The 22,016-nt window shown below is 35.3% G+C and overlaps 1 protein-coding gene across 2 annotated transcripts in view; it reads right to left on the minus strand.

The window, feature by feature from the left end:
- The window catches only part of LOC128206303 (receptor-type tyrosine-protein phosphatase kappa-like), a 26,717-nt gene extending 4,892 nt beyond the window's left edge, over positions 1 to 21,825 (minus strand). The window contains exons 1-18 of one of the 2 annotated variants that reach the window (XM_052908672.1): positions 21,617 to 21,825; positions 10,671 to 12,017; positions 10,373 to 10,484; positions 10,108 to 10,184; positions 9,058 to 9,195; positions 8,294 to 8,460; positions 8,035 to 8,122; positions 7,776 to 7,840; positions 7,591 to 7,627; positions 7,172 to 7,275; positions 6,706 to 6,831; positions 3,575 to 3,723; positions 2,494 to 2,629; positions 1,964 to 2,092; positions 1,563 to 1,665; positions 924 to 1,000; positions 527 to 658; positions 143 to 280 (exon numbers count right to left, since the gene is read on the minus strand). In XM_052908672.1, coding sequence (XP_052764632.1) covers positions 143 to 280; positions 527 to 658; positions 924 to 1,000; positions 1,563 to 1,665; positions 1,964 to 2,092; positions 2,494 to 2,629; positions 3,575 to 3,723; positions 6,706 to 6,831; positions 7,172 to 7,275; positions 7,591 to 7,627; positions 7,776 to 7,840; positions 8,035 to 8,122; positions 8,294 to 8,460; positions 9,058 to 9,195; positions 10,108 to 10,184; positions 10,373 to 10,484; positions 10,671 to 12,017; positions 21,617 to 21,683 — 3,192 coding nt within the window. In that variant the 5' untranslated portion in view covers positions 21,684 to 21,825. The remainder of the gene's footprint in view (positions 1 to 142; positions 281 to 526; positions 659 to 923; positions 1,001 to 1,562; positions 1,666 to 1,963; positions 2,093 to 2,493; positions 2,630 to 3,574; positions 3,724 to 6,705; positions 6,832 to 7,171; positions 7,276 to 7,590; positions 7,628 to 7,775; positions 7,841 to 8,034; positions 8,123 to 8,293; positions 8,461 to 9,057; positions 9,196 to 10,107; positions 10,185 to 10,372; positions 10,485 to 10,670; positions 12,018 to 21,616) is intronic. The other variant, XM_052908673.1, reaches the window with a different exon arrangement.
- Positions 21,826 to 22,016: the final 191 nt, after the last annotated feature.

Consider the following 22,016-nt stretch of genomic DNA (forward strand, 5'->3'; position numbering starts at 1 on the left):
GCAAAGCAAGTATTAAAATAACTATCTGTTCTTGATTGCATCCCTATACATTTTTACGTCGAAATTACCTTCTTGTTTTTAAAAAGGTCATCTTCTTTCAAATGATGTAAATTTAGCTATATTTAAACGATATGAAACTAACCTGTGTGCTTCCCGTGAACTCAATAGTTAGTCCTTTCTGGATACTATACTCGTTTGCTACCTTATCCCTACCACATGCAACAGAGAGTTGACCTTTCTTGAGCACTTGATTGTCCGCTGGATTATATTCACCCATGTCCTGTTGAAATTAATGTTAATGTTTTTTTTTCAATGAAATTCCATAAATAAGGAGAACATAAGAGGTATTTTATTAAGACTTTGAGGGTATCTCCTACAGTGGGAGATTAATGAAAATTATCATGCTCTTCTGTCTGGGTATAAAATGGCAGCAAGAGAGAACAGTTCATATCATGTTATTTCATCGATTCGACTTATTACCGACTTTTGACGATGAGGCAAGGACGATTAATTTTCTTTATCGTACCTTTGTGCCATCACTTTGTTCAAAGCTGACAATGCAGGAGCAATTTTCTTGGTATGCCAAAGTAAGGAAGTCCTGTACAGTATTTGGCATCGGAGACTGGGCGAGAATGTATTTCCGATTCGCCTGAAACGCCTGCAAATCAAATTGAATGTACGGCGATAGATACACGAATATATTACTGGAGATAAAGGTGCCGGTATGACATTTTTATACAAGTAAACAGAACGTGATTTTCAAACAAATGTTCTGATAACGTTAATAGTCATCAGCTTTAACTGGCTTTATATGTTTGGAAAAACTGCCATTTATATGAGCAAATATTATTTCAGAACCTGTTTGAAAATAATTATATTCTTTAAGAGTATAATATATTATATAAAATATTATCTACCCTTACAAGAACAAAGACAGCGTTGACATAGTCTGAAGCTCCATGTCTTATGCCCAGATAAAGTCGAGGGCGGTTTTCATCGCCTGAAGAAAATAAACCTTTTATTATATACATTTTGTGTTAAATCATTTTTAAGTCGCGTTGTTTACCATTATTTTACATTTTGATAGGACGTCAGTTTTACCTCGCGCAATAATACTTGTTATGGCATGAGGTCAGCAGAGATGAAGCGTATTTTCCGATACGTATGGCTTGTATATATATGATTGGTATATCATAAAGTAGGTTATTGTTACTCCATTCTGATCGTGGATTTAATATTCGTCTCGAAATATTTGATGCAGATCCAGACTTCACGAAATGCAATAATTGTATTAATTGCAGCTTTATATTACATGATGATCTGTGGTGCATCTTTCATGTAATGTCCATTGTATTAATTGCATTTGTTCAACATGTGATGTATCAATTCAGTCATTTTTAATACTCGCTAGTGTATATTAAACAATGCATTGTCCATGATGTAATGCTCAACCCAAAATTGTCAGTCATAATTAGGTGTAATAAATGAAAACAAAATGATTCTAAAGAAAACAATGGGAAACTTAGCAAAGAATGTGCGCGATATAGTTTACATAAATGTACCTGGAATATCTGCTCCACTTCTGTTCCTTCCTTTCTCAGACTTGTTTCGTTCTATAGCAACGATTTCATCGTCAGTGTGAACGTGGGGAGTGTCCGTTATTTTCTGCAAAGGAGCAGTATTTTGAAGTACCATTGCGTTTGCGTTCTAAGCATAGACATATGCGTTCTAAGCATATATACATATGCATATGTTTCCCAGAAACAGGAAGTAAATACATTTAGAATTTAACTGCCTGATTAGAGTTTTGTGCACATCACTTTCATTTGAGTGTTTGTATCTGGACAAATACACTTTAAATACCAAGTTAACAGCGACATATAATCTTAAGTATAACACTACTTATAGACTGAAGATTATTTCATACTTTTACTTACATTAAGGAAAAATTTAGTTCCGTTACCTTAAACTGCGTGATAAGATTGCCCTTGTTGGTCTCGATCATGTAGTTCTGGAACTGTTTTCGTGGTATCTGCTCACTGTTTAAGGTCAGAGTGTAAACCAGGGCAAGGTGTAGAAACTCGTACTGTTCCTGAAATCAGGAAACGAATAGATACTATACTCATGGTCCGTTACTGTGTTCATTGGTTCTATAGAAACGCATATCAGAAATCAAGCATAAACAGTGTGTACTTCAAATATGACATGTAAACGTAGACAATCAAATTCTTTCGAGAAAATATACAACTAATAAGCCATTGAGGCTGCAAAGGAACATAATGTGTACAGTACTTATACAATAGGCATATCTTCAAGACGTTCATGACTGAGTAACTAAAATATAGCACTCAATATCTAAGGCACGATATAAAGCAAGAATTCAGTTTGTAGCGATATTTCCTGTACATTCCTACAGTTATATATGCATTTCTCTATTACCTTGTCATTAATATTATGTTCTATGTGGTTCATGGATTTCAAACGTCAACCTACCGCAGTCTGGACCATGTTTGGCCTGTTCTGTCTCATATTGATGATGCATCCTGGAATCTCAATGGCCTTGTTCGAATTACCTTCCTTTGTTAGAATATCTAACGCAATATATGTCCCTGTTCGACCGATTCCCGCACTAAAAGGTAGAGCCAGATATGAAGATATCATTCGTAACATATGGTAAAATGAGGTACTTCATTTTTTTTAAACTAAATATTTTCAGCTCCATTGTAAAGAGTGCTGACAGTTAATATAAATCATTTGAGTCCGTTCGGTACCCATACTATGTCATATTAAAGAGGCCAAGAAATGGTTCCACTGATGGCGATCGAACACACGACCTTTTGAGTGAGAGGTGGACACCAAAACCACTAGAACACTTAAAACCTTTTGCATGAGCTTTTTTAAAGGGACACACAATTATATAGCTTAAGACGTGTTTATCGCTGGTTCTGTTTCAACGCGTACAAAGAATACACTCAGGGCATTTGTGATATATTAACTTTGTCTGACATAATGCTCATGAACTTGAGAGAGATTTCAGGCCCCTTAATAATGTGTTTCTTTGAAATGGTCCGTAATATCGTTACCCGTGTTTCAAGACATTCCGTTCAGTACAAACTCATTATAAGAGAAGTCATATATGCCTATGCTTGACCAGCTTTGGGACATCAACATGTACAAGGGCAATCAGCAATAAGAACCATCTTTCTTAAATTAATCAGCACCATGACACTCTTGGCAGAATTCCTCGTTGGCACGAACTTGATATAAAGACCGTATTTATACTGAATGTATGCAGTCTCGCTTAGCTCGAATTGTCCGAGGCTCGAGGTATTTTCGCCGGACCCTGGGAGTTCGAGCCAACGGGGCTCGACTGTAACTGGCCTCCAAGATAAGCAGGAGCAAAAAGTACTATCTGTCTCAATTTAGTAAGTGCATTAACGTTCCGCTCTTTTACCATCATTAACTGTACAATGTTACAACATACCTATACACTTGGACCGCTCAGCGACGCTCTCGAATGGTTCTTTTAAAACTAAGCAGAGGCCTAAACAAATGAACAATAAACAATCTACACCTGCAATGGACCAGCGTTGGACCGCCGAGATGGGCAGGAGAATGGAGCACTCTATGTCGGAACTCAATCAGCGCTGTTACGTCCTCTGGGATTCCCCTATCAGGCCAGGCCGTGAAGTGTAGGTGGTGCAGCTGCCTCTCAGATTTGCCCTGAAATAATTTGTCTTTTAGCTGATGGTCTATGTCCCGAATATAACTATAAAAACGTACTTCAGTGATGTACTTTCTATCAAGTTATACCTACCTATTTGTTGAATTGCCTTTTGTTTGATGAGACCATATTGGCATAGTTTTAAAACTTTACAGACACCCCCCCCCCCTAAACCTTTTTCTCTCTCACTATTTCTCCCTCTTTCTTTCACCCCAACCTTTTCTGGGCCTGCTGATTAATGGCAATGCAACTTGGGATTAAACTATGGATAATGAATAAGTATTGTCAAATATTGTAGTGGTTGTGCTGTTTTACGTGTTGACTTTACCAATTGACACGGGTTGAGCAAGTGTGGAAGATTGGAACATTTAGAAATATTTTTGAATACGATAAGTTGTGTCTTAGTGGAAATGTTTTACGACGAATATATATTTATTAATAAATTTAAAAGGGGTTTGCATGAATATGATCTTTATCTATTATTTATAAAGTCTGTACAGTATAATTTGGAAAATAAATTGCACAATGATCATAACTATTGACTGTTATCATCTATAATCAAAACAGCACAAATCGTGTTATCTCACAATGATGCATGTTCTCGCATTATACCGCAAATCAATATTACAATCAAAGTCTTGTAATGTCTCTTTGTATTCGACTGCATACGTTTTGCCTGTATCCTGACAGGACTTCCCGAATGCACTCTGACAGGACTTGACTGTACTCAGAAATTACATTTTGCCTGCACCCTGACAGGACTTCTTGCCTGTCTACTGACAGGACTTCTTGCTTGCATTCTTGCGTTGTCAGAACGATTACAAAATTTCTTGCATGCAAAATGATAATTCATATTGCTTGCTTAGTCACTGACAGGACTTGATACTGTTGCCTGCACACTGACATCATTGAGACAGGTTCCTGCGCACCGACAGGACTTTGTGCAGTTGCCTGTACACTGACAAGACTTTGTTCAGTTTGTCATAGGTGGTACATAGTTATTCATTGTATATATATAGTCGAATCCCGTTGGCTCGAATTCCCAGGGACCGGCGAAAATACCTCGAGCCTCGAAAAATTCGAGCCAAGCGGTAATGTTTTCCTTCAGTATAATGAAATCGGCCCGTTAACATCAGTTCGAGTTATCGGGGTTCGACTGTAACTGAAATAATTGATCGTTGTTAGTTTGGTCCTTTTGTTGATTCCATACAGCCATGATGCCGTAGTCCAGGGGAAAGCATACTGCTGCCAAGTTTCATTTGATATAGTTCTTAAATGTGTTTATAATTATTGAACACATGCATCCTGGCCGACCTAATTACCTTACTCTATTTTATAAAACGCCATTAAAGAAGTGCAGTTTTACAATATTTAAATGTCAGTGTACTCTAGGTATAATATATAACGCAACTTCGTTTTTAACAGCATTTAACAACCAACTCACTGCTTTTGATCTTTCAATAACAATATCATTATTTAATTGGTTTGTATTAATTGTGTGATATTTTAAACAGTTACTCATCATGAAGCTTATAACGAGTAAAACCTGGTTATCTTTCCTGGTAATATATTGATATAAATGTCAAGTGCTTCATCTAATTCAACAAAGCACTTTCAGCAGAATCACTAGGACGCATATATTTTAAAACGTAATATAATACGTAAATAGTAAAGAAATACGTATTACTTCAATCTCATTGAACACGGAAGTTTTAAAAAAAATCTTCATTAACGTGTCTATCTCTCCGTAAATCTGTCGTATTTATTTCGGAAGCGTGCAATCAAAACAATCATCAGCTTTTACGTGCCCTTTTAGTTTTGTTTTGCGTACTATTTAAACTTCCGTGTATTTTGTCTATATTTTCTTTAAACCTTGTCAAACTACCAAGTGAATGGTTTAGACGTTCAAGTGTTCAAATTTTAAAGTGGAAGTATCCGAATAATACATTAATTTGATGACTACGAACATGTTTCTTAAATTTTAATTTGGTCTTCTACGCACACTGGTTAATATGGAAAATACATAAAGTATATTTTAACCCGCTACAGAAAATGGAATCTCGAAGTTAGGGCGCAACCCGAATGTGCCTTTACGTGTGTCCACAAATAAGTGCAAACACTAAACAATATTCTAATTCGAGTAATGGATCTTGATGCAGCCGCAACAACGTCACTTTTAAATTACACTTCCTCGCTCTAACAGGTGATCTAGACCCCGCTGTAGTTGATCTTAATATTTCAATTATTGTTAATGTGTGTTTTGTTTCATTATTAACCTATATAGTGTATTAAGAAAAGATATTGAGTTATTGCTTTTAAACTCTGATACATTTGGAGTGTCACCTACATTTAAGGTTGCGTGCTGAAGAAAACAATACCAAAATCTAATAAGATCGAGTTCATATGTCAGTTTGCACTAATATTTATAATTTGGGCACCGACCAAGACTCAAAAGAAAGCTTCAAACACGTAAATTTGTATTATATTTCCTTGTAAGTTTATGTTGATATCGAGTAATTCATGTAATTTAGCAAAGGACTTTAAACGGAAATATGTCAAATAAGCAATCTTCCATACAATGGCAATCCTTTTGTGTTCGTTAAGTGTGAAGTGAATCATCAGTATTTACGGAAGCTTTGCATTAAATTTGAGTACTATTTAATCTTCCGTGTATTTAACCTAATTTTCGCTAAGTTATGGAAACTATTTGTAACGTTCAAGTGTTTAAATTATTAAGTACACACATCCGTCTCACTGATTTGTGGTCATGTATATAATAATAATTGTTGTTGACATTTAAATTGAAATGAGAGATGTATACATTGAAAACAACTTTAACTCATATTAAATAATTTCTTAAATTTCCCTTCATTCACGTGTTCAAAACAATGTGATATTTAGATACGGATGAAAATTATGATTGCAATAAATAAAGATTGTCTATGTCCCAATATGTTAAAACAACATTGAAATATGTTTACGTCATTTAAGAGCAGCAACCTCCTCGTGAAATCTGCATACTCATTCTCGTGCTGACAGGTGACCATCACCCCGCTGTAGTTTATAGTGATCCAAACATTGGGCCAGTACTGCTCGCATTTTTCCTTCTGAATGAAAAGAAAAGGCCAATTATATAATTTGATTTCAATTTAGTTATCTTGTTATGTTGCCGTGGGTTATTGTCATCCATCGCACCAGAGAGTGCAGTAATTAAATTTGACTGATCACATTCTTGTATGTCATATTCAAATGTTAACAATGCATATATGTTATAGGTTAAAGTAGCAAACATTCAATAGGCAATTATTTAGTGAATGAAACCATTTAAATAGGTTGATACTTTTTATAAGTATTGGTGTACTTGAATGTTATAAATAAGAGTTTAACGCGCGGTTAAGTTTGGTCAATCAATACATATTTATCATAGCAATAAAGATGTCTTCAGACCCCTTCCTCCATCAAGTTCGTAACCATGACAATCTTCTCCACCTTCTGTTGCCAAATCATATTCCAGAACATAGCAAAGTCGCCCATCTGTTTCGACATTGGACCTAGGAATAGATAACCATACAAACCGTAGCAATCGTCTTCCACATGCTGTGTCTCTTTGTTCATACATGTATATCATTTGTGTTGTTTTTGTTTCTGTCTCTTCGACGAATAAGTGTTATAAGTTATTAGTCTGTCTTACTCTAAGAAATATTACATAAGTGTCTGATATGCAATGCATCGTGTTAAGTGTACTAACTTAGTCTGTCTCACTCTTGTTAAACCAAATAACTGGAGGATCAAAGATAGAACGACACAATGAAGGTTACATGAACATGTTCACATCTAAAATATGTATATATGACGCATGTTCTTACCAAGCGAAGCAATATACGCATTTCTCTCTTTGAAACCCTGCAAATAGAATAGCACTATAAGTATAATTATTGTTATTAACGTACTTGGTACGTTTGTGATTTATTTCATTTAAAGTTTTCACTTCGACTTCAAAATCAAAATGAAATATTGTCGTCATCGAATATGCGAATTACATTGTACATACATCGATGTAGTTAGCATTGATGTAATCGGTTTCAAAACCAGCCACTTTCACCCTTGTAGCATCATCTGGAAACACAGTTAACATCAAATTACTAGAATATCAAGGTTAAGCTTAAAACAGCAACTGTGTGTTCCTGATTCCATTTAAAAAATAACTTCAAAACGATTTTAGAAATGAACTTCTATGTACTCTATGTTAATTAGTAATTAATGCCCATGGATCGGTGTATATTAATAATAAACTTCAATGGTATTGTTACATGCATATAATCCCTTGTATCTGTTCTTCGCCCTGTTATGAGGTAATTTGGCAGCGTCACAGCTCCTTAAGAGGCCATCAGAGAATTTCTGCATGAAAAAGAGGCAAATACTAAAAGTAATTGGTATCACAGTACAAATGGTATGAATTTGCTTTAAAGTTATTTTTAGTTTTTTGAATTTGTTTTACTAGCGGTACTTATTTGATATATACAAACAAGAAGTAAAAACATTCGTGATGCTTATGTAAATGATAAGTACATCAAATTCCTCCTCATAGTAATCCAGAGTCTTTCCAGCCACAAAAGCCGCCAGTTCATCCACTTTCACTTTCCGTTTCTCTATATCCTGAATACCGATGTAGTAAACGTTCTCCTCAACCTTCTTGGCCAGTTTCCTTTTCTGAGACCTTCTCTCTTCGTCTAAATCTGTTGACGTATGGTTTGATATTGCAATGTGGTATCTTATTCATTTAAACTGTCACAAATGTAATTTTACACGGGTATTTCTAGCTTCATTTATCATTGATCCATCCTCGATACTGCCGTATTGTTCTCGAAATGTGAATATCAGTACGATTCATTACAATGCAATTAGAATGTTAATCAAGGGGACAATAAGAAGTGAAATGTAAAATAGGTTTAATATATTTTTGAAGAAAGTCCAACTTTGATCCGTTTTATCCATTATAAATTCAGCTGAATCACTGAATTATGCGGAGTAGTTAGACACGGTATGCACTAGTCGTATAGTATAGAAGTATAATCACTTTCAATTACCTAAAAAAACGGAACGTACTGATAGTCTACCGCAGATAATAAAGCTTAAGAAAGATGAACCTGTGACAGTTTAAATAAGTACAACGACCATTGACATACATAGGCGTCGTCGAACACAAAGCGTTATTATTTCGAAACGGTGTATACATATATTTATTTCGAATTTTCAGCCTTATAAACATTTTTTGACCCATTATGACATTTTTCAGTAATTCTAATAATTTTTTAAAACAGTTTTTTACTGACCAATTTCAAGATCATCATCGTCCGTTGGTGTTTCTAAGCCACCGTCGAGCATCATTATGTCGGAAGCTGCTTGGTTGTAACTAGGGTTTATTGTTGATAACGAACGTGCTGTTGGTGCTTTTATGGAACCTTGCTTGACTAGAAAATCGGTATACCAAAACATAGAAATCAGGTCCTATGGAATGCTAAAATAATAAATAAATCATACTTCCGACGCTATATATTACTAGTTAAGCGATTGAAACGTATTGTTTCTAATAGTCGTGGCTTGTACCGATAGTATCAAAGTGTAAGTAGACAAGCCGATACACAACAGAAATCAGGGTTTCAATTTCTCAATCAGAAAGTGTGCAAACTTAACGAGTGATAGACAAGCATGCAGATGGAAACAGTTATTTTTTATGTGCCATTCATTGAGCTTTGTCAGCAAAAGCTATCACTGTCAAGACCGTTGCTGAATAGAAATAATTAATCAGTTCTATGAGACGTTGTTTTATTATTAAATAATATCAAAGTGTTTGTTTTATGAATACGGAAATTAAAATTCCAAACCATATTCAAAATGCCATTTTAGCATATTGCACTTGTTCTGGAATGTGACACGTCTCATGATTAATATTTGTGATGAGTTAAGTTATATTTCCCGAATGCATTGACACCCTAAATTCATGGGGAGCTCTCATTCGAATAAAGTTATTTCAATCCTGTATGCATGGCAAAGTACGAATCAGGACAAGCCAAATCACAAGATTGTTTTTTAATTAAATAACCTAGTGAGCTAGTGACATGGGTCTTGAACGCATCATACCATATTGTCATTGTGAACATGTGTGCCAAGTCGTTTCAAATTTCAATGCTATATATCGAAGTTACACCCTGGGTAAGCAATGCTACAAGAAATTTTGACCAATGGCCATGAAATGTGACATTGAAATTTGATCTAAAGACATCAGTTTTGCACCTTGATTTAAAAATCTCAAAACGTGGATGAAATAATCAAGGATAATCATTTAAATGACCTTGGCAAATTGTAAACAATATACATTTTACCTCCATGCAATCGCTCAATTGTGTGGTATTCATGATCAGTTTCTTCACTCCGATCCTTATAGGGCTTGCTTTCTCTTCTAAATTCAAATCATTGATCAATAATTGACACAGAGTCAATATAAATAAGATAGTTATTAATATTTTATTGGAACAAAATATCGATTGATTATAGATTTAATTCCTCATGAGCTCTCAAATGCTATTAATTTCATTGAGGTTAACAGGTTTTAGAAGATAAACATGATATATCACAAGAATATCTCACCTCCTTTTTAGAACAACAACAACAAGAACGACGACCACAGTTAATAACCCAACCCCTCCCACACCTCCTCCTATAGCATATGCCTCCCTTTGCCCGTTCTCCGTATCACTTCCTGAAAAAGTAATAAAGCACACATTCGTTCTTTTCTTTGGACCTCTTATAATATTCATATCATGATGGACTCTAGAGGGACAATCCCAGAAGCAAATGCATAATCCAGATCAAAAAAAATAATTCTAAACTATGATCATAATTAAAATAGCATTTACTTATCATGCATAAAAAATTAAAACGGTACCCGTTGTACACATATCGCCGATGAATCCGTCAATACATCCACTAAGGCACTTTCCCTTTGTGTCGCAGTTTGATTCTGTTATGGAACTAACACAATTCTCAGAGCATACATTGTCACACGTTGACCCATAATAGTTTGGTAAACATCCATCGGTGCAGTGACCTTTTTCTTGAGAACACATTTGATACTTGCAATTAGTATTACATGTGATGTTACAAGACGGTCCATAACCCGTCTTACCCATGCACCCATTACAACGACCAGTTTGCCTTACGCATCCATTTGCTGAACATGCGGAGCTACAGGTGGTGTTGCAGAAGTCACCGTAGTACAAAGACGAATTGCATTCAATACAATGTCCTGACTTCATGTCACAGATTCCTTGTTTACACATAGAGCTACATTTTTCATTACATATATATCCGTAGAAAAAGTCTTTGCATTTAGTGCATGTTAAACTGTCTGAACAGTTAAGGCAGTTTGCAGGACAAGTAAAGGCACAGGATCCGTCTTTTTGATTGCATTTTGCAGAACACGTAGATGGACATGTTGAGTTACAAAATGTACCATAGAAACCTTGGTAGCACTTGTAACATTCACCAGTTTGTGTACAATTACTGTCACCACAATAACTACATTCTCGGTCACAGCTTGAACCGAAGTATCGATGTGAACATGCATTACAAAAACCAGACGACTGAACACATCCCCCGAAACAATTACTAGAACACGCGTAGCTACATGTACGTCCAAACCAACCAACAGTGCACCCAGTGCAGTGTTCACTGTCAACACATGATGTGCACGTTTGGGGACACGTCCGAGCAATACAGTCACCCGTTATTATGTTGCAGCTAGTCTTGTTACTGCATTGACATTCATTTTGACAAGAGTTTCCAAATTTCCCAAACGGGCATACAGTGCACGAAGAACTGTTAGTACATTCTTCACATGCTGATAAACACGGTGCACTGCACGTTTGTAAATAATGCCCTTGTGTGCAATTGCAGTGACCATTGTCTAAGCATGTGCTGCTAAGGCAGTTTTGAGAACATTGATTTTTGCAGTCAGATCCATAATATTCTTGAATGCATGCACATGACCCGTCCTTGAAATTACATTTACCATCTTTACAACCCGTCCCACATTCGTTGATACACTGTGGTCCCCATTTTCCAGGGAAGCATTCTTCACATTGTGACACATTGCTACAGCGTTCGCAGTTAACCCCAAAAGTACGACATGGAGCACAGCCGCCGTTAATATAATACGCTCCTTTACTGCAGTTACACACGAAATTGGAACCGGTCTCACTACATGCTTCGCAAGAGTCAGGACAGTGCGTACCTTTATATGAGATATAAAATAGTCATTTTTATCATAATTGTGTTTGTTTTCAACGCCAATATATAAAAATAAAAATGGGCGAAATCTGCATACGATAGTTATTATTTAAAGTCAATATAATAAAAACATATGCTTTTCAGTGAAATTTTTTCTGTGTCTTCACTGATCTTAAAGATGTTTATTCCTGTACTACGTTTCAAAAGTAATGGAGCGTTAACTGTTCTTTTATGCGTTTATAATAAAGTGCCCATACTACGACGTCATGTTTTTATGGTAGGTAAAGATTAATACAGATTTTTTGTTTTTATTTTGGTTGAAGATAAAAAGTAAATTCCCTTGTGACAGAACAACTCGTGGAAATCAAACAAATAGATCCTCCTCTGGGTAACTGTGTATATTATCATAAGTCAGTTATAAATTGTGCCTAATAAACCTTTCAAACATGTTTATTTGTTACGGGAGGCATGTTGGACAGCGGATCACACTTTACACTTATAATTCTAAACATTTATAGGAAGGCATTCGCCATCAGTTACTTCATCATGTTGAATACACTTACATTTATTTCGTTGAAAGTAAACTGGTTTATTAAAACACTTTATGACAAGAGATGAAATTTAGGGAAAATGGGCCACAGAATTATGGTTCTAGAAATGTGCCTTATTGCAACATATCATTGCAACCTATTATTAAAGCTATTGATCTACCTTGGAATTTTCATTCCTTTATTTAGTAATAAAGCATGAACATTTTTGTTTTTCATTTCAATGTAGGCTTTTATGTAAAATTTTGTCACAGGATTATGGTTCTTATATAACACGTACTTGATGCAACAAGTTTCGATCACTTCCTTTCAATGGTACTTAAGTTGTGATTAAAAACAGCATCCGGATTAAGTTTGCAAATCCGGAATATGTGCAAACTTATTTTCTTTGTTTTTCACCCAATGTTTTTTATTTTTGTATTTTTAAAATGTGTTAGGTAATACTTATAAGAGATATTTTTTGTTTCCTGAAATTTAATTTAGAAATATGTTTTTTCTGCATTTAAAGGAAAGTTTTCAAATGGGATTCCCATTGGAAAATGGCCTTCCCATTGGAAAATGGTTTTTCCAATTGGAAAATCAGCCCAACATTTTTCTGTTGGAAAATGCTCCCACATTTTCAAAAAAGAAATTAGTGATAAATAACAATCATTATCATAAATGGTTAAAATGTTATCTAGAAAAAGTGCGTTTATAGTACTTTTAATCATTTTTTGTAAAATAAAATCCCGTCGACCAATTTTTCCAATTGGATATTTCCCACGATTCAATATGGGGAAAATCAGGAAATTGGAAAACTCCAATTGGAACATTGTCCCATTGAAATCTTCCAATTGGTTACATTGGCAATGGGCTTAATCCAATTGGAGGTTCTGGCAATAAATTTTAATGGGAAAACATTTCAACTTTCCTAAATCTCTTAAAAGAATACCTTTATTTATTTATTTATTTATTTATTTATTTATTTATTTATTTATTTATTTATTTATTTATTTATTATTTATTTATTTATTTATTTATTTATTTATTTATTTATTTATTTATTTATTTATTTATTTATTTATTTATTTATTTATTTATTTATTTATTATTCATTCATTCATTCATTCATTCATTCATTCATTCATTCATTCATTCATTCATTCATTCATTCATTCATTCATTCATTCATTCATTCATTCATTCATTCATTCATTCATTCATTCATTCATTCATTCATTCATTCATTCATTCATTCATTCATTCATTCATTCATTCATTCATTCATTCATTCATTCATTCATTCATTCATTCATTCATTCATTCATTCATTCATTCATTCATTCATTCATTCATTCATTCATTCATTCATTCATTCATTCATTCATTCATTCATTCATTCATTCATTCATTCATTCATTCATTCATTCATTCATTCATTCATTCATTCATTCATTCATTCATTCATTCATTCATTCATTCATTCATTCATTCATTCATTCATTCATTCATTCATTCATTCATTTATTTATTATTCATTCATTCATTCATTTATTTATTTATTTATTTATTTATTTATTGTTTACCTGTGTCCTGACATTTTATCCATGCAATTCCAAGCTAACACTTCTGTGCCGATATCTTAGCGATACGATTTAAGCATCTTTTAATGAATTTGAATGCAATAAATCATATCAAAAATTACCTGAAGTATTTTAACTCAACCAGTGACACAAATTCCATTTTTTTAAATATCTTTACACAAGTTTCTTCTCCTCGGACGCCATTTTTAATCGATTAAGATGTGGTTACAAACGACTAAGAATTTATTCATTTTGGGACCAAAGCTATACTCAGTTTTACGCACAAAAAAGGTACCATTGTCTTGATTTATAATGAAAATGTAATTAATAGATGGAAAGCCATATGAAATGTTTTACCTAAGATAATAGTTTATTTCATACACACTGTTCTGCAGGGGAGCAGGACGTTTCAACCCCAAGAGGCTTTTCAACCCTTCTAAAAAAAGAACACTTTTCAGTTTTCAACCCTTAGACGTTAAAACCCCTACCCCGGTATTTCAAAGACGTTTCAACCCCTACCTGTTTGGACATTTTAACTCCTATATCAAAGACCTTTCAACCTCTTGTTGAATTATTTTAATAACCATATTAAAGACTTTTTAACTCCTTAACCAAAGACTTTTCAACCCCTATTATTTGGTTTTCAGCTGGTCCAAGATAAACACCATTAGAAATGCTGGATGGCATTTTAGAATGACAACATGCATCATGTGCCCATGAAATGCCTTCCCCAAACAGTAATATATGTTTTAGATTTTTTTTTCGAACTGTACAAAAAATATAAGACTGGTTGATTTTGCATTACAAAATAAACGATATTGGTAATGCCATGGTGTCACTTTACTACATAGTAGTATATAAGCCAATCGTCCTACAAGATAGCAGCGAAGCAAAAACACATATGATGATTAGGTAATGATATTGTATATGTGGAAAATAATGAACTTGTTATCTAGCTGATTAAAAAATATGAATTTATATAATGTCTATTATTAGCTTAACAAAGGGTCATAAATAGGACAATTATCATTTAACAGCTAGGTAACTTGTCATAACAGAGCCTGTTGATACTGTGATGAAATATGGCGGCGGACAGAAGCAAGCGTTTCTGCTCGCACTAATAAGCTAAATTATCTTGATATTTTGTGAACGGAATATTACAATGTTTATATGGACGTGTTGCATTTGAAGTGCAGAATTGAACTGTGTGTTTTTCGTATGGATATACTTGTGATTTGGATAGTTGTGAGGTTACATTTGATAATTGCATTGTTCTTTGGTAATTAATGAAATCACCGACCCGTTGAATCCGGCGCTCGGTTAAAAACTGTTCACGCTCAATCCAATTAACGGTAATAACTGTACATAGTATGGTGCGTTGGGCATCACTTATGTGATTGAGCTATGCCTAGCCAAAACGTCCATAAAGCAGTGATGGAAAGACAGATTATTAACGAAAAACTGCTTAAACTCAAGTCCGAGAGTCAACTGTCTGACAACGACGACGATGATGAACTTCAGCTGTCACAGATACCGCCTGGGCAGCAGTTCTTTCAAGAAACTAATGACGAACGCTATGCTTTACCGCGAGAGGACTATGTAAAAACGCTAGAGGCGCGCTGCAAAAGGGACCCTCAGCAGCTCAGCCAATACCGCCAATACCTATGGGACCGCGTTAGGGGATCTTCTGGGTGCCCATCCGGTCGCCTGAAGTCCAAAAAATCGACAAATAAGAGCTCGAATGTCGCAAAGGTGCATCTGACTGTAACGTGTTACAACACTTTATCGACGGCGAACCCACCTCAGAGATTCACGACATTGTATCGTCAAACGTGTTACTAAATGACTCATTGTCAGTCACACGAGATGTCGACACCGATGACGGTCACACCGCTTCCGGCTGCCTTAAAGAACCGGATGTCCTAGCCAAACTGCTCAAGCTCTAGGCTGACGTTGATGACTTGAAGTTTCGGCAAAAGAAGTCTACAGACTTATTCTCCGATGTGAAACAGAGAATTACGAAAGTGTTTTCCTTTCAGGACATTCTAATAAGCTCAATTAATGGAATACGCGCTCTTCCTACGCAGGATGTAAGCCAACAAAATAGTTGAATTACAGAAAACTTCTGTCGGTATTCAGGAATCATGCCGAGTTATTTATGCAAATGTTATTGATGTTAAATCACAATTGATTAGCCAAAATACCAATGTATCAGATACGCTAAGTAACAGCTCAATCGTACGTTTGGATAACACATATGTTGCTGAAAAGCAAAACACTATTGACTTAGCCAATGATGTTCATACAAATATGTCTTATGACGGAAGTCATAACGACCAGTCTGTTGTAAGCTCATACTTGCATGAACAATACATCCCGTTAACGGCAAATGGTGCTAGCACGGTTCACGTTTCACACGAGAAATCAATCTCTAGCGTAGATCGAGATGAAACGCAGTTATTAAAACCGCCAACGAAAAGCCTCTCTGGTATAAACCAATCGAGGCATGATACTTCCAATATTGCAACGTATGCCGAGAAAACTAAATCTAGGTGTAATGCGACTTCGAACATTGATCACGACACCGCCGATACTAATGTACACAAAGCGCAGCGATCATTTTCTGTGATAAACAACGTCGAAAAAGACAGTTCAGGATTCATAGCCCAGCGTAAGCGCCGTAAAATAGCCTACTATTTGGGCAATTTCGACTCCTCAGTTACATACGGGGATGTTGTTGATTTTATGAAATCAAAAAAGCTTCAAGCGACAAACATTAAAATGTTTTATGGCAGCGAATCAGTATCTATAAGGTTTAATTTGCCTTCGGATAGTTCTGAAGAGTAGATAACGATGATTTTTGGCCACCAGACATGGTGTTTAGACGTTGGAGGACCAGGTCAGATTGGGAGTAAGAAAGACAATCTAGGATTAAGAATAATGTAAAACGTAGAACTAATAGGCGTGTTAAGCAACGCTCATACAATTTTGAAGCATCCCAGTCAAAAGGCATGACTCGATACAATTACAATCACGACAGTCGTGACGAGAGGTACGATGAATATGGTGAGAATGAATACTCCGACGATTACTACAATCGTTACGATAGACAAAATGATGCCGATAAATATCGCCACGAACACGACAGGCATGACGATCGTTACTAATCAAATATGGATTATAACAAAAAACCTTCACTTCTTAGTATTCTATGTCTTTACTCAGCTTTGTTTATGGCTCACAGCTTAATATTTTCTCATGGAACGTCCGCGGTATAATGTCGTCAGCTTTCTCGCTCTCATGCATGCTTGACGAGCACAATGTTGACGTCGCTATAATATCTGAGCACAAGCTAAAGCCTGGTAACAAGCTGTTCTTAGACAGTATTCATGCGGATTTTAGTTATCTGTCTATGGAACATAATGATACATCTTGCGAAACTAATGCAGTATCTTGCGGAAGAGCTGGCATCGCTTTCATGTTTTGTAAGAGACTGCTTGTTAATATCTCGCAAGTGCATGCGTGCCTCAATAACAGAGTAATTGGTATCGAAGTATGCAATATTCTAGATATACCAACGTACATTATCGGTGTATATTTACAGGCTGAAAACGACAGAACATTTTATTGTGAAGTTATTGGCGAATTAGAAGCGCTTATTTCCTTTCACTGTACCCAGGGCCATGTAATAGTTGCTGGTGATTTTAATGCTAAATTATACGACTATAGCCCAAAATCTGTGGCATTAACAAGAATCGTAAAAAGCTATAACCTTATACCTGTTAACCATCGCCCATATAGCAACTCACACGACTATAGCTACGTAACTAACCGAACAATGATAGATCATATGTTGGTATCCTCCGATTTATATATACGTGTCACATCGTTTGAAGTCATTGACGAAAGTAAAATACTTACGTCTGATCACTTGCCATTTGTCATGACCCTTACGGCAGATACTTAAAGTCGAAATGCCGTTAACGATACAAATTTAAGGCGAACTCATGTCGCTTGGGATAGACTTACACCCGACGACATTTGCATGTATCAAACAATGTTAGATAAAGCGTTTATAAACGAGGAGTTATCCATACTCCCAGACGTTAATACATTAAAGGAGACCATTGTATCAGTCCTAGTATCAACGTGTGACAAATATCTACCAACACACAACCCGATACACAAACCAAAGACTTACTGGAATGATGAAATAAAACAATAATATCTAACTGCTAAACACGAACGATTACAATGAATGCAAAATGGGCGTCCGCGCAATCCAAGCGATGATTCATTTTAAAGATTTAAGCGAGCAAAATCCCTTTTTAGAGCTACACAGAGGAGGCTTGCCGAAACATATGTGCATAATGTTTTCGATAAAATCGATAACGCGGCAGGAACAGATGACAAGTTATTCTGGCGCCTTCTTAGAAAGTTAAAAAATAAAAACCCTAACAGTGTTTCAAAACTTGAGGTTGATGGCGTAAAGTGGGTGAGATGATAAAGGATGGTTTTGCTAGTTTTTACCGATCCGTATTTGATGTTAGCTATAATGTGCCGCTTTCAGAATTTGAGCGTGAAGTTAAAGACAGAATTGATGAAAAGTTTCGCGAATCTTTACCAGATAACACTACATTTAAAGAAATCTCATAACATGAAATTGGGATCGCGATTAAAAGATTAAAACGTAATAAAGCGCACGGTCCAGACTCGGTTTTAAATGAACACGTTTTATACGGTAGGCAACCAGTTATTATGGCCCTTAAGGTTCTGTTTAATGATATAGTACGCTACGAAGAGTATCCAGCTTCATGGAAACGTAGTTCCATCATCCCTATTTACAAAGGAAATGGCAAGCCACGGTCAAGCCCTAGTAGCTACAGACCGATTTCACTTATTTCTACGTTTTGCAAAATATTCGAGCGTGTCATCGTAAATAGATTTGATAAAATGTCATTTTCCAAATTTCCGAATAAACAACAACAAGGATTCGAAAAAGGACTGACTTGTATAACTGCAGCCTTTAATCTACAGGAAGTAATTACGCATAATATCGATAGTGGAAGTAATGTATATGTAGCTCAGTTAGATATGAAAGGCGCCTTTGATGTTGTCTGGCACGACTCCCTATTTTTGAAATTGAACGGTATTGACATTCAAAGGAAGCTATGGAAAACTCTACTTAATGGTTACCAAAACCTTACAACATACGTGAGGTGGTCTGGTTCAACGTCTGACTATATAAATGTACGTAGATCTGTCCGCCAAGGTGGCGTATTATCAGGTTTTTATTATTTAGTGCACATTAACGACCTGCTGAATCGATTAGAAACATCCGGATATGGCGCCAAAGTTGGTACTATTGCTGCAGGGAATCCTACTCTCGCAAATGACATTACACTCGTTGCTTTAACGCCCTCCGGTCTTCAGCATATGCTTGATATCGTACAAGACTATGCAGTTCTTCACAAATTTGAAATCAATACTACAAAATCTTGTTGCATGTCGTTTTCCACTAAACCCTTGTCAGTTCCACTAATAGTAACATTTGCCGGACAATCGCTTAGTTACGTCGAATCATCCACTCATTTAGGGATACTAGTTAACTCTAAGTATGGGATGCGGTCTACAACACGTATTGAAGAACGGTGCCAAAAGGGCAAAAACTCATTCCATGCTATGAAAGGTTATGGACTACATGGCGAAGGTCTTAGTCCATGAACTGCCACTAGCATATATAAAAAAGTCATTATTCCAATTATTTTGTATGGAAGCGAATTGTGGAATAACCTCAAGTCATCGGCTCTCGATATTATCAATAGGACTCAACATTATGTTGTTAAAATGATTCAAGGCTTTAATAAATACACTCGTTCCGACATGTTTGAGTCAATGGTGGGTCTATATCTATATCTATATAGCTTAGTCGAGATCCGCAAATTATCTTTTCTGCAAAAAATAATGACGTTGCCTTCCGATAGTTTAACGAGACAACTTTTTATAAGGAAATATAGAACATTTCTTAATCGCCGAACAAGTAATCAAATGCTTGGCTTTATACCTGACATATTCGCTTCGGTAAACAAATACCGCTTACAAGATAGCCTTAACGATTTCATATTGCATAATGTAGCGCGTTCGAAGTCGAGCAGGAAAAGCTCTATTCAGAAAACCGTGAAACAGACAGAACTTACTTTATGGCGCGAAAGACTTATTAGCGACAGGGATTTTTTACTATTCAAAAATCTCCATAAACAAATTGAGCCATGTGTTGTGTGGCAGTCCGCAAATGATTGCTCGGACATAAAAGTTGCGCATTTTATTGCTAACTTGTGGCTAGACAAGCCCTCTTTACTGCACTCCATCTGCTTAATTTGCAAACGCGTGTTCTTTAACAAAACCGAGCATATCGTTTTTGCTTGTCCGTTTACAGCAGCTGTACGCGATAGTTTGTATTGTGATATAAACATGGTATTTGGTCAATATGTCGGATCCGACTTAGCCAAAAAAAGATTCGACAATTTTCAGAGATTTTGTTTTAGGGAGCAAGTACATACAAACTGAAGACTATAATCAATTGCTGTTAAGCAAGCTCAGTTTTCGTTTTGTACAAGATGCGTTCAATGTATACAATACTTTCGATAGTGTTTAAATAATACTGAAACAGTGGCATTCGTGCATATATTGCGTAAGATGATTATGTCTATATTGTATGATCATACAATTGCTGTTAGTCTGTCATAAATATTGTGTTTGACTTGAACCCATTGTATACATGTATGTATTACTCTCATGCTACTTCATGCATGAAATAACTTTTTCTACTGACATATTTAAACATGCTTATATATATTACATTGTGTTCTAATCTCCTATGCGGAGGATATATTGAAAAAAATGAATGAAGGTAAAAACACATATAAATAAGGATGGTACAGACAGAGGACAGACAAGATGATTACTATCGGGCACGCGAATTTTTTTGCGATTTCCTAAAATACAATTATATAGTATCGCGAATGCACGTGTGTTATACCGGCCTTCTTCTATATAATGCAATTGGATATTATTGGAATGAATCAATTATGAGTGAACAATTTCATCGTTTTTCTCCGCTGAATTGATTATGTAAATTGTCAATTGTTTTATATCCGTCGTATTAAGTCCAATCTTTAAAGCATCGAGCAGCTCATCCACGAACAATGAAATTGACATAGGATATTGACACTACTGTTGAATGTAAGTTAGCAATATTCAATACTTGATTAATATAATGACGAAATAAGAGGTTGCAAATATTGATGGACACTTTGCAAATAGTATTTAATTTCTATTACCATAGTACAGATTTAGTGAAATGTTTAATAGCAAAACAGTTATCGTCGATTTTATTGAATCAATGTAATTGACGCTTAGATGATAATAATTGTATATTAATTTCGTTACCAGTTTATACAATATTTAGATTTAGAAGAAACGTAAACTCTTACCATTAGACTCGCAAACATCCAAAGTTAGGTACAATATAAAAATATAAACCATCCGAATGAGATACATCTTATAACTGAAACAAAATAATATCGTTAATCATACATGAAGTCCGATTCTGTTCCTTATCAAAAGTCTTTAACAAGTTAAAAGTGGTTCGACTATAAAAAAAGTATGATCTTTTAAAGCAGTGTTTATTTTACACTGTTCAACTGCAAATCATGAATAAATTTAAACGAGTTTATAATCGTTACACTTATATAAGGAAATCCTTGAAGGATATCCATGTTTAGAGAGACTGGCTCATGTTTTTGTAAAATTCACTTTTAAAGTGTTGCAAATCACAAGCAGTGTTAAAACCAATATACTGACGGCTGAAACCCTTCCACAATTGTTGTAATA

The sequence above is a fragment of the Mya arenaria genome, chromosome 10 (genome assembly GCF_026914265.1).
Source record: "Mya arenaria isolate MELC-2E11 chromosome 10, ASM2691426v1".
Lineage (NCBI taxonomy): Eukaryota > Metazoa > Mollusca > Bivalvia > Myida > Myidae > Mya > Mya arenaria.